Raw genomic sequence first — 13,766 nt, forward strand, 5'->3', positions numbered from 1 at the left:
TTAAACATTTACCAATTTACATTTTAATCTGGTTCAGTTACAGTTGGAAACTGAGTTTGACACTTTTTGTTTTTACAATAGGTACTTAATTAATGTTTGTTAATTTTACTACTTTTACTACTAGTGGACTAGTATTATAATAAAATCTGAAAACATATTAATAATTTGGTAAAGGTCATTAACCAAGCTTGTCCTCTGTCCTTGAAAGGGTTTTGATAGGACTGGATCACTGGTTCAATAATAAATCATATAGTCTTTCTTTATGGTAAAATCCTCAAATTCCTATGAAAAAGGGTTTGAAATGTTTTCCATTTTGTGACCTTAAAGAAGTTCATCCACCTCAGTGGCAACATAGACAGTAGAGTAATTGCTAGATTTGATATCAAGGAACCATATGTTTGAATCCTGGCCTTGCCACTGGCAATTAGTTGAATCTGGGTAAGTAATTGCTCTGGTTTTTCTCTTCTATAAAATGAAGGGGATGACTACACAACCATTGAAGTCCTTTGGTTCTAAAAGATTCCTAAAGCAATGAAGGTATTTAGAAAATATTTGTTGATTGATTTATATTGATCCATATATATAAATTCTTAAACTATCAGAATATATGAGCCAATTTCTTAGTTTACACAAGTTTTTTCCTGCATCATAAATACATTTTTTAAAAATGTGTTTCTAATTGAATAATACTTTAAGTAAACCAGTGAAACTCTAGATTTAGTACAACTCCAATGTAAATATTTTTTGGGGAAGGATACTGAGTCTCCCTCCCTCTCTTGCCCAGGCTGGAAGCACAGGATCTATTCATGGAACAAAACCCAATATTGATGGGCACAGAAGCTTTAACCTGCTGCAATTTTCATACTTGCAATGATTTGCCCCTGATTATACAGCTGCCGTTAGCACTATTAAAGTTCAGAACTCTCAAAATCAATGGATCCCATTATCAGGGATTCCTGGAATGGGCTACCATATACTGCAAAAGTCAAATAATTAGCTTAAAAGATCAATCACCCCTTAATTTATCTATTAACCAGATTGTCACACATATAATTTTATTAAAGCAAGGTACATTTGTAACCTTAATGGGATGACCCAGAGCATATTAAATTAACTCTAAAGAAAAAAGAAAAATTGTAATATGCTAGAGGACCTACCCTTTACATTTTGCAAACCTTTGAATCTTCAAATAGGTGCTTATTCTTTGCTGAATTGAATTCAGAGCATATTCTTTCTAATCTTGTTACCAATTAAATTTAGTAGGACACTAATGAGATTATGAATCTTTGAAAGCAAGGTCACATAATAACCAAAGAAAAATGAGTGGTTGGTAATATTATTAATGTTATTTATGAGAATCAACACTTTACACAGATAGTAGAGATAGGTAACAGAGAATAAACCCATTTAGAAGCTTGAATAAAGAAATTAAATCACATAAGTAGGTTATTGAATTTTTTACTAAGTAAGGCATTTCAAGAAATTTCACTGAATTGGTTGATATTTTACATAACTTTTGAAGTTTCGCCTTTTCTCTCCTGAAATAAAATGCATGGCCTTTTAAAAAGTTTTATTGATATACTTTTTTTCAACATTACAAAAATTTCAAGATTATTAAAGCATTTTCTTGTAACAAAACAAAACAAAACATAAGCAAAATGAAAAATACAGTGATTTCATCTGAAAATGCATGAAGTATTCCACATCTATGACTCCCCCAAACTCTAATTTATTTTTTTAATTAAACAAAATCCACTTTGACTTTTAAAGATTGTTCTGCCATAAAACAGAGCACCAACAATTTGATGGCTATATAAAAATAAATATACTTACTGGTAACATCAACATGGTACCAGGAGGGCCAGGTAAGCCATCAGCCCCTGGTAAACCAGGACGTCCAGCTGGTCCCTTAGTGTAGAAATGAAGAACATTAAAAATTTCATACTCATTAAATGTAGACTATCATATAACAATATGATATTATATAAACCAATTATTTTGCTTAATTCTTTCCTGTTTGATTATATTTTTGTTTGTCAAGTACACCTAGAACTGGAGATATATATATATATAAATATATACACACATATATACTTTGCTATAACCAAAGATGATTTTAATAATAGTCTAAGATATAATATACACAGGAATATATAAGTTATCCTAAACTTTGATTTAGTTGTAAACTATATGAGCTAAGAGACTATGAGCATCTTTTTTGAGAAAGATTTTTGTATTTATGACTAGTTATACTGGGGGAAAGGGATACATCAAGCTTGCATCTTTGAGATGTACATGAAATAAACAATAAAAGTTTGATTTAAAAGTAAAATTAAATTTAGTGTTTTACAATTTGGTATTCTAGTACATGTAAGTAATTCATGAAATATTAAGCTATAAATAAATCATATAAGTAGAAATTATTAAATATATAAGTTTTATGAATGGGTTGCATGTATGCATTAATACAACATAGAAGGTAAGATGAAAAAGGGGTCATTCATGTGGACTAAGCTAAGGAGACCACAATGCAATTATTCTAATTTTGAAACTTTAATCCAGGTGTTTATTTTTTGCCCCAATGAAGCAAGGGAGAAACACATAAAAATTCAAAATATCAAAATAATCCAATTTAATACAATTCAAACAAATAATATAAAAAGTTTTGTTCATTTTTTAATAGTCACTTTTCTAATAAATTAACCAGTATTCAAAATGTCCTCCTCTCACAGATGGAAATGAGAATTTCTTTGGAAAGACTAAACAGTTTTCTCTTCCAGCATTGTCTTACTTTCAAATTATCTTCAAATTTTGACTGACAATTCTTTTAAAATGAAGCATAGAGTCAATACTTCAGGAAAGGGATTATGCTTGATTCTAAATAGCGAAAGAGATAATCAGTACAAGTTATAGGGAGATAGTTATAAACCTCAGTTTTGTTTTGTTGTTTTGGCTTCAAGGTGTTCTTCCATTAAGGGAAGTCTAAATGACCATTTTAGGGGTGTTGCAAATGGGGTTCATGCTTTGGGTAGCAGTTGAGCTAGATGGTTTATGAGGTTTCTTCTGAATTCAGTCATTCTATGAATCTCTGACTTTTTAGGTAAATAATCATTTAAATAGTACTGGTTTTCATTATTTAAGCACTGAAATTAGTCAGGAATAAGTGATTTAGATGATGCTTCTGACTATGATAAATGAAATATTATCACATCTTAATTTAAACCTAGAAAAGGTAAATTAGCATTTCCCAATGTTCAGTCAATAATTTGCTTCTTCTCCAGAATATATGATACCTTTAGAACTCATTTTAATTCCTCCAGCATTTACTGGACACTTCTGAAAAAAATAACTTACCCTCTCACCAGGATCACCAGGAGGTCCAGTGGGGCCTTGCAAACCAGGAGGACCCATAAGACCCTAGGGAGAAATAAATCACAAGTTCAATATCTTATTACTATTTTCATCATTATTCATAAATATTCTTATTATATATATATACATATATATATTTTACAAATATACTCTTACTGCATTAAAAATTATGGTCAAGGCCCTAGAATATATTAGCTTTACATCTATCTCTTTTACTGTGTGTATATATAAATATATGGAATATTGCTATATATCAATGAGTTATTATTATCATTAATTCATTCTTCCATGGAGTTACTCTAAGAGAGAAAACAGATATTCTAACAAAAACTTCATTATTTATTATTATACATGAGAATACCACTTGAGAAAATAGAAGAGTAAACCAGAGGTAGACAAAGAACCAGCAGAGGGCAAGTTAGAATTCTGCTGGCAGCACTGATTACTTGTTTGACTATATTCAAGTCATTTTATGGGTATTTATTTTATGTGGATATATACCATAACAATATTATTGGCATTATTATTCTGTTTCATCTATGAGAACTAGAAACAGTGTTGCACAGGAGAGAGTCACCCTCAGAATAAGAAAAACCTGGGTTCATGTTCCCTCCCCACCCTCCATCCACACTGAACTGGTGACTTGTGATTTCACTGATATAGGGGACTCTTAGTAAGGAAAATTCCTCTATGTATGTATAAAGGAGACTCTGAAACTTATGCTCTCAAGGAGTTGGTGAGGGGGCAGCTAGGAAGACAGGTTTGGAGGTGGGAAGGTCTGGGCTCCAATCTGACCTCAGAAACTTCCTTATGTGTGTGTGTGACCATGGACAAGCCACTTTACTCTGTTTGCCTACTTTTTTCCATTCTGTCTTAGAGTTGTTACAAAGATAGAAAGAAAGGTTGTTCTTTTTTTCTTTAAGTTGCTTGGATACTGAAAGATTAAATAGTTTCCTCAAGATAAGACTTGTGGGACACACCATACTTCAATCCAGGGCTTCCTGATTCGGAGGATGGCTCTTTTCTTCTATGCTATACTTCTCTCCATCATATATAAAACAAAATAATAATATATTACATGCCTCACAAGGTTGCTATAAAGATTGAGTTGGGTAATGTATGGAAAGGGCATTCCAAACCTCAAAGTGCTATATGTCACCTATTCTAATTATTATTATAAAGTTAGACTGAATGATACAATGAAATAACAAAAGAAGTAAACTTGTTTCACTGTATTTTTAAATGCTAGAAAAATCACCAAATTATTATTAATTATTATTAATTCAGGTGACATCAATAGAAATTAAAACCTCAAAGAGTGTCTAATATGTAGAAGCAGTACAAATATCACTATAATTATTACTGTAATATTATACCCAAAGATACTGGAAATAAATGTTTCAATAAACTAAGGAAAAGTTTCAAAATGCATTGATTCAGAGACAAATATTAGAAATTAATTGATCAAGACAGATTTTAAAGGCAAATTGAAGTCAACAACAACAGAATTTCTAAATATTCACATACAGCAGGTCCAGCTGGTCCTGGTGGCCCTTCAATAAGCATTCCCTATATATATAAAAAAAAAAAGACATAGTGATTACATTTAAGGGAAACCTGACTATCAGATTATTGAAAATAGGGTTTATTTTTAACACATAATAGACAGTTTAAAAATCATTATTTATTGACTTCAAATCAAAGCATTTATTAAATGCCTACTATGTTCTAGTAACTACTAGAGAGTGAGAATACCAAGACAAAAAGAAAATCATGCCTGACATTAAGCAACTTATATTTCAGAAATACTTAATAAACCCATAATTTTAAACATTAGAGATGGAAATATTGATTCTTGTATGTCAACAAAACTAACTGAAAATATGTCTGCCTGTTCCAATGGCAAATATTTATAACAAAAACATTTTGCAAATTGCATGCAATTTAAGTAGTCTAGAAATTATCTAATTCAAAAAAAATTCTCAAAGTGTAATTTCAGATGAAATTTTAATCCCCAAATGTCTCAAACTGATTAAACAAAAGAAAAGCTAAGATGTAATAAAAAATTGTTTTTCAAATCCATATTTAGTTGGAAATTAAATTATAACATTTAGTAAGGGCTAGCTATATACTTTTAATTGTGATCTTTTTCTATTCTAAGGGAAAATTCTCTCTAAAATCCTTCAATAGTCTCTGGGAAGTCTCTGGCCCACCACTCCACATTCTTTCTACTGTAAATCTTGAAATCTCTCAGACTTGTGAATGTTAAAAAATTTCTATATTGAGGAATCCTCCATTGGAACAAATTCCCTACTGGAAATATTCCCCATTTTGATGTGAGACCTTGCCAGGATCAGAAATGGGAGGACCTCTACTCCACCCATACTTAAAACTGCTTTAGGGGAAAAAAACTCCTTTCTATGGGAGGACCTCTACTCCACCCTTACTTAAGACTGCTTTAGGGGAGAAAACTCCTTGCTAAACAATGAAAGTACTTGGACCCATGCTTATGATGAGGCAGGGAGTTCTTTGAGCCATGCCTGTTTTTTAGAATTGATACAATGGGATGCTAGGTACCTAAAAGGGTCGGGCAAGTTTTCTCGTAATGAGATTAGTAGACTCAGCTGTGTTTTCTCTGGTTCAGATTTACTGAGGGGATTAGTCGACTTAGCTGGAATTCAGATGGGCTGTCTTTTAGAAAACATCTACGGTGATTGGTAGATGGAAGAACTTAGGGGAGGTGACATAGGAAAAACCCCCTATATAAGAAGAGGAATCTCTTGAGCAAAAGATTCCTTGGATGCTTGGAGATCCTGAGAGCCTTGGAGATAGATCCTTGGATCCTTGGAGATAGATCCTTGGAGATAGATCCTTTTGGAGGAGGCCCTTTGAAGATCTCTAAATAAGAAGTCCCTTGGGAGGCTGACTCTGGCTGGAACTCCCTCTGGGGAGACTCTGTTCCCCAGACATCCTTGCTTAAGACAAATCTTGTGGTGAGTGATAACTGACTGGTTTCTCTCTTAAGGCTTAGGCCTGGGTTGGCCAGGCCTGCCCTGGGCTGACCTATTCTTTTCTCATTAATTCCTTTTCTCTCTCCTTCTCTCTTTCTTTAATTCCTCATTGTATTATTAATTAAATTCTCTATAAAACCCAGTTTACTTGGGCATATTCATAATTTGGGAATATATTCCCTGGCGACCACCTTATATTTGATTTAAAAACCAAGACACTGTAGTGAAACATATTTTCAGCGGTCAAATTTACTCACCCTCTCTTATATCTATCATAATTTATATCTTCCACCATTTTAACTCACTACAGTTTACAGCATCAACCATTTTAATTATAACACTACCCATACCATGTATAATCAGCAACAACAAACATTTTTTAATCATGCCATCATTTGGAGAATATACCATGAATGTGGGGTCCTATCCAACTTTAAGCATACCACACTTTCCTGATTGCCATTACACACCAAATTGTGGTTGTAGACACAATATTCTACCCTCAGAACCAAAAGACTTAGTGCCTCCAGGTTTGAGAAACAGGAAAATACTTGCCAAAAGGCCCTTTGTCATGAATGAAGCTGCCATACTACTTAAAGCATAATTTTCAATCAAATTAGATGCCTTGTCAGTTTCCTGAGAAGCAGCCCACTCCTTATGCTGTTGGATCTAGATAGGCATCACTTAGAGAAGCAGATGAATGATTCCAAGAGAGTAAATTGTATTACCTTGATGGACTTTCAAGAAGAAACCACGAAATCCTGATGTCCCTAAAAACTCATAGTGATTTCAATGTAGCGCTCTAAGTAATAGGACCCTGGGTTCCAGTCCAGGTACTTCTACCAACTAATTTGGATGAATAAATTTACCTTTCTGGTATTTAATTATTAAATAACTTCAAATTAATTCTGTCTCTCTGTCTCTGTCTCTATCCTTCTTTCTCTCTGTCTATGTCTCTCTGTCTTTTTTCTCTGTCTCTGTCTTTTTCTCTCTGTGTCTCTATCTCTCTCTGTCTCTCTCTCTCTGTCTCTGTCTGTCTCTCTCTCTTTCTGCATTTATCTCTGTTACTCCCAGGCTGCCTCTGTCTCTGTCTATTTGTCTGAATTCTCTATGGTCACATAGCCCACTTGCTATTAGAGGCAGTACTTGACAGAGAAGGCAGCTCTTTGTATAGAGTTTCTGGCTCACTATTAGCTCCCAAAGACATCCTTGTGATTTAAATTCTTTCTAATGGTGTAATAAAAAGATCACTGGCTCAATAATCAGACGTGGGTTTAACTCTCAGCTCTGCTGCTTTCTGACCACATAAACTGGGATAAGTCGTGTTATCTTCCTGAGCCTCATGATACAGTAGAATGACTAATGACTCTGGAGTCAGAGGACCTTGATTCAGATCTCATTTCTGATATCCACTTTCCTTCTAAACATTGACAAGTCAATTAACCTATCTGGGACTCAGTTTATCCCCATTTGGAATGAAGGTGGCTGGACTAGATTGCCTACAAGTTCCTTTTAGCTCCATATCTAAGATCCTATGAAATATAAAAATTAGGGTAATTATATAATCTCCATAACTTCCTCCCCCAACCATCTCCATCCCAGATCTGTTGGCAAAAGTTGTGAGCATCTTCCAATGACATCAGCAAACTGCAAAACCTGATTTGATAGCACTGCTTTAAGCTCTATGGAAGCTGCATTCTTGCCAGAGGGTCTTTAAATGACTATTTTCCTTTTCCAGAAATACAAGAGAATCCCATGCCTTTGATTCTGCATGTAATATATTGTGTCCATATCTATAGCATTACATGGATCAAATAAGGAGGTTTATGAAGTTAGACGCTAAAAGAGATCCTGTGGTCATAGCATATAGTTAAGAAGCTATGCAGCATAACTATAAACTGAAAGAAACACTCAGTAAATCACAAAATCTGTTAGAAGCTCTAGAAATTCAGGTTTTTTTTTTTTAATTTGCTGTGTAGAGCTTTTATATCATCACACTCCATTTAATAATTGGCCATGCCATAAATTACAAGCACTTTGCACAATGCACCTTTAATATGTTATAACACAATCACATTAAACTGTCCTCCTGAATACTCACAGGTTCAACTACAGCTGGTTCTCCTTTCTGTCCCTTTTCCCCATATGCACCATGACCATGTATCTGTCCAAAGAAAAATTAACATAAAAGTTAACTAAATGAGTTTGATTAAACATAACAGCTTGCCATTAAGGTAGATTGCAATGTGTTCAACATTTTGAAAGAAATATATTTTGTGTAATTTTGATAGAATACCATTTAGATATATCCAAAAATAGAGCAAATGAACATAAATCCATATTTTATGAAATATGAATTTATGAAATCATATTTATGAATCAAAATTATGAAATCAAATTTATGAATCATAAATCAAATTTATAAAAAATTATGAAATTTATGAATCAAAATTATGAATCATAAATCAAATTTATGAAATCCATAAATGATGTTGAATGATTGTGTTATCAGAATATACTGGAATAGTTTTGTGTATCTAAACTTGACATTTTAATGGATATATTTAAACTTTTATTAAATTAAATGTTAAAATAGGATAATAAGATATATAGTTAATACTTGGCAAATTGGCATTATGATTTTAACATTGGAAATATGAAAATACATTACTATTTTAAATTGTTTAAGCTGAACTTTTAACTTTTAATTAACTTTTGAATTATTTAAATTAACTTCATAAGAAAAAAGGAAATGTCATAGGTATTCAAACTTATGGAGAAAATCAGGTAGAGTGTTTTGTCTTGGGTTTGTATTCATAATCCTCTTGGAAAGAAAAAAAAGTTACAGTGCAAAAAGAACAAAAAGACCCATGTGAAAAGATTTAAAAACAAACACAAAAGACAATCATGCTTGGCCTGATACCAACTTACGCTTGTTTCTGTGATATCAGTTTCAGCTGGTACACCTGGACCAAATTCTTCATTAGTGGGATTGGTGGGTTTATCTTCATATTCCTTATATTCATAAAAATCATATTCTCCTAAATCTCCATCTACCAGAAGATCAGAATCCCTGCCGTCTACTCCTTTGTTTTCATATTGGTTATCCTCGACTGTTTTTCTCTGGGATTCATAATCCTCTCCAGTTATGTATTCTTCAGTAAATACTTCTTCAACTGGATCTTGCTATTTGTTCAAGTAGTAAAGGATTGGAGAACATGAGGGTTATTGTTAGTAAAGCAATTAAGAGTATTTGTTGATACCAGATGGCAGTATGTCATAAGAAGCTAGGTCAGTTATATTCTAGTAGATAATTATTATTTTTTGATACCTGAAGGCCTAGAAAGCTTAGCCTTTCAGGAAAATTGAAAGGTATTTCAATAAAGTGAAAGAAATACTGCTTTCAAGTTGTTTACTTTCCTAGGGAACTTTGCAAATATCTCACATGAAGTTCAGCATGTATATTTGCCAGTTCGATTGTAAACTGCCATGGTTAGTTAGTTTCATATGTTCAAAGTCAAATTTCAAACAAGTAAAATTGAAAATTCAACATGAAAACATAGATAAAATACTTCATAAAAAATCCACACAGAACACTTTTAGGAAGTACAACTGTTCTACTGATGAGCTCAGTATATTTTACTACTGTGAACATCCAATGTAAGGTTAAATATTTCAATGTTAATAAGTATAATTAAATATAAAATATATAAAATATTATATGCATAATATTTTATGTATTTGTAATGATTTTGCAGAACATTTAGTAACCAGAGTAGTATAAATTCCCACAACATAGTTTTTTTGGGAGTGATAGAAATTAAGTGAAGAAATACTAAATGGAGTCTGCAGAATTCATTGAAATTTAAGTTGAAAATTTCTATATCCTTATATAATTATTACATCTTCTTATTGTTTACTCAAGAAAGAAAGAAAAAACCAGTAAATTAAAATTACTGATTATTTCAATAATATCTTATCTGAGATGGACAGAAACAAGAAAGAAAGATACATATCACTCTACAGTCAAAAAGAAATCCTTAAGAGAAATAGCAGTTAGGACAAGATTTAATTAAAATAATGTACTTGTGTTCTTTACTAAATAATATCCTGTTGCATTATGAACATTGTGAATTAGATGCAATAATAACACTGAATTAGTGTGTTTTTTTAATTTTGCACAAAATTATGTCAATTCTTAGACGCTAATGTTTTGATCATGGACTGAAGCAAAAGACTTTTTGATAACAAAATCAATGCTTGTGGACAAGAAAACTATATTGTATATTGAGCTGAGTGTTGTGTTGACAGTTAGGATATTCATGGCAAAATTAACAGATAATTCTGTGACAACAAGAAAGACATTTGCCTTAAATATATCTTAAATTTCTAGCCCTCAATAAAATGTACAGAAATGAAAATCATATTTTTATTATACTTCCATTGATATTCTTTGGTGATAAATAAGTTTAAGGAAAAAAACCCTACAAGGATCTATTAAATTAACAACTCAATTATATTTTTGAAATATTACATAAATTGTCCAATCAAAGTATGGATCTTAATTCTCTGAAGGGGGGGTACAGAGCATGAACCTGCAATTTCATCAGACCTAACAGTTTTGCTAAATGCTTAACACTTTTGAATTTTTAAAAATTAATATTGTGAAATTATAAAGATCAATCTAGACCAAGTAAGAAACAGTAAATCTGTCATCTAACTAGCATTCTAGAAATTTTCTTTATCAAAAGACTGGCCATTGGATGGTGAAATTTCTGGCTTACCAACTTACTCCATTAATGTATAGTGAGTCATGATTTTATGCCCATAATATCATGAGTATTTTAAGCATCAAAGTAAGTAATTTCATATATACATATGCATATATGTCAATTTTTAAGTGTATGGTTAAGAATAAATGCTTCTGAGGACAATTAGGTGGCTTAATGGATTGAGAGCCAAGCCTAGAGACAGAAAGTCCTAGGTTCAAGTCTAACCTCCAACATTAATAGATGTGTGACTCTGGACAAGTTACTTAATCCTCATTGCCTAGCTCTTACCCCTCTTCTGCCTTGGAACAATGACAGTATTAATTCTAAGATGGAAGGTAAGGGTTTTTTTTTTAAAGAAGTAATGCTTCTCTTCTGTAATTTCTGAAATTGAAGTTCAGCCATATGGAATGGTCCTCTGCTAGATCATATGTTAAAAGTTTTTTTTGTGATTAAACTGATTTATCCACTACAGCTTTTAAAAATAATTAACCTAGATTTTGTCTGAAGGATTCTCAAAGAGTAGGAAAATAAATTAAATGAGTGAGTGAAAATGTAAGAAGGAGAAAAGAAGGAATAATACAAAGATCAAAGGGAAGGAGAAAGAGGAAGAGAGAAATAAAACCAGTATGAAATAGTGAAATAAGAGTGGGGTTAAAAGACCACTAGCTGGAAATGGAGAAGTCTAAATTCTCATCCCATTTCTATAACTTCCTGGTTATATAGGAAAATGAGGAAGGCATTTAAATTTTCTAGCCTTTAATTTCTTTATATGTAAAAGAAAAAAGAATGATGAAATAGATAATCCCTAAGATCCATTTTAACCTTAAAATTTGTAGGTTCTGAGTAAAATATTTCTTAGTAATGATTTTTATATTTCGTTTTCATGGTGAGGAATAAGAGAAATTCTCCATAAAGTCATTTAAATATTTTTGACTTACGTGTATTTCATGATCAAATTCTGATAAGTAAGTCCTATAATATTTTTTATATTTAAATTATGGCATTTATACTCAGCATTTGGATTTAAGGATTATAATAAATATAACTTGACAATTGGTAGTAAATCTATTTTTGTACATCTAAGATTTTTTTAAGTCATGGATCTTAAAGACATTTGTAATTAGTCATCATTAGCATCCAAATAAGAATATTTTAGCTTTGAAAAATCATCTTTTAGTATGTCTTATTACATATTTCTCAAAAGTTAGCCAGAATGTTCCGCTTAATCCTTTAATTGATGAAATAACCAAACTTCATCACTAGATTAATGTTTATCTCAACAAGATTGCTTTCTTTTATTTTCCCCAAAACTACATATATCGAATCATCTGCATTTGCAATATGACTAAGAAATGTTAGCCATTCACTTCAGTATAAAATAAAGAAAAAGAAACTTGCCAATTCAGTATCATGATAGTGAAATTGGTATGATGCAAAGCATCTGAATTGGCTGAGTTATGAAATGAATTGTTATTTAGCAATAGAGAACAATTGCAAGCATTTTTCTTACCTTGGCAAAAAATATGAAAAGATATAATTTTTCAGAGACTATAGAATTCTTCCAGAACAAAAGGTATATTATATATAAAATAGCATTATATCATAAAAATGCAATGACAAATAAGTTTTTTTCCCCAATATATATTACCTCATTTGGTCCTGATACCCGTCTAGGATTTTCAGTCTGGTAGCTTTCAGATGTTCCATAGTTGTATTCTTGAAAATCATCCACAACATTTGCCTAATGATGAAGTTTAAAAAGAAAGCTATTATTAAGAATCTTAGGTAAACCAAAAATTTTACAAGAATCATTACTTAATTGGGTTATGATATTAGCCAGAGACTTATTAATCTAGTTAGGTTAGGACTATGACTCAGTATCAGAGATCTTCCGGTCTTGATTTTGGAGAGATCTTGATTTGTTTTTTCATTGCTACCTTGACCCCTAGTTTGCCTCTGGCTGCAGCCTGGTAGCTTTTCTTCTTCTTGGATGCATTTTTTTCAGATTTGGGGGGCGTGACCTTTTTGGATTTTCCCTTTGAGTTACTGGCCACTGTCCGCTTCTTCTTTGGGGGATTGGATTTCTTTTTCTGAAAAATGTGGTGAAAAATGGAATGGATAACATAAATAAAGAGAAATTGGAATTGGAGTGAGTATGAATGAAAGGAAAGCTAAAGGAAGGTAAAAATAATCCGCCAGTCTTCAAATTTCCTGTGAAATAAAGCAATCAATGTTTAAAGAGGAAAAAGGCTGAATGGAAGGAATATGAAGAGTTTAATGAACAAAGGATGACATGACAAACCACAGGAAGACAAATAGCAGGACACCACAGAAAAATGGGCTTTTTCGTTGTTACCTCAGTTTGTGCTATGGTTTCCTCAATTAGTGGGGGTGCCTCTGTTATACTTTCAGCCTCTTTATACTCTGCTTCCCCATACTCATAGTCATACTCGATAATATCTTCTGGTGCATACTACATTGCAGAAGGAAAAATATCAGGCAACTATGTTAACAGCAATATAAGATGCTAGCAGTGGTGGAGAGAATCTTAACTTTTACTCACAGTAAAGGTTAAGGGGCAAAGCACTACTGTTATTTTTTGCAAAAATCA

The 13,766-nt window shown here is 32.1% G+C and overlaps 1 protein-coding gene across 2 annotated transcripts in view; it reads right to left on the bottom strand.

Moving 5' to 3' along the window:
- Window positions 1-13,766, bottom strand: part of COL11A1 (collagen type XI alpha 1 chain) — a 298,622-nt gene that overhangs the window by 180,858 nt on the left and 103,998 nt on the right. The window contains exons 6-12 of one of the 2 annotated variants that reach the window (XM_001372197.4): window positions 13,512-13,628; window positions 12,804-12,896; window positions 9,315-9,569; window positions 8,485-8,547; window positions 4,900-4,941; window positions 3,355-3,417; window positions 1,834-1,908 (exon numbers count right to left, since the gene is read on the bottom strand). In XM_001372197.4, the coding sequence (XP_001372234.1) occupies window positions 1,834-1,908; window positions 3,355-3,417; window positions 4,900-4,941; window positions 8,485-8,547; window positions 9,315-9,569; window positions 12,804-12,896; window positions 13,512-13,628 (708 nt within the window). Of the gene's footprint in view, window positions 1-1,833; window positions 1,909-3,354; window positions 3,418-4,899; window positions 4,942-8,484; window positions 8,548-9,314; window positions 9,570-12,803; window positions 12,897-13,092; window positions 13,246-13,511; window positions 13,629-13,766 lie in introns of both variants that reach the window. The other variant, XM_001372220.4, reaches the window with a different exon arrangement.

Source organism: Monodelphis domestica, chromosome 2 (genome assembly GCF_027887165.1).
Source record: "Monodelphis domestica isolate mMonDom1 chromosome 2, mMonDom1.pri, whole genome shotgun sequence".
In the NCBI taxonomy this organism is placed as follows: Eukaryota; Metazoa; Chordata; class Mammalia; order Didelphimorphia; family Didelphidae; genus Monodelphis; species Monodelphis domestica.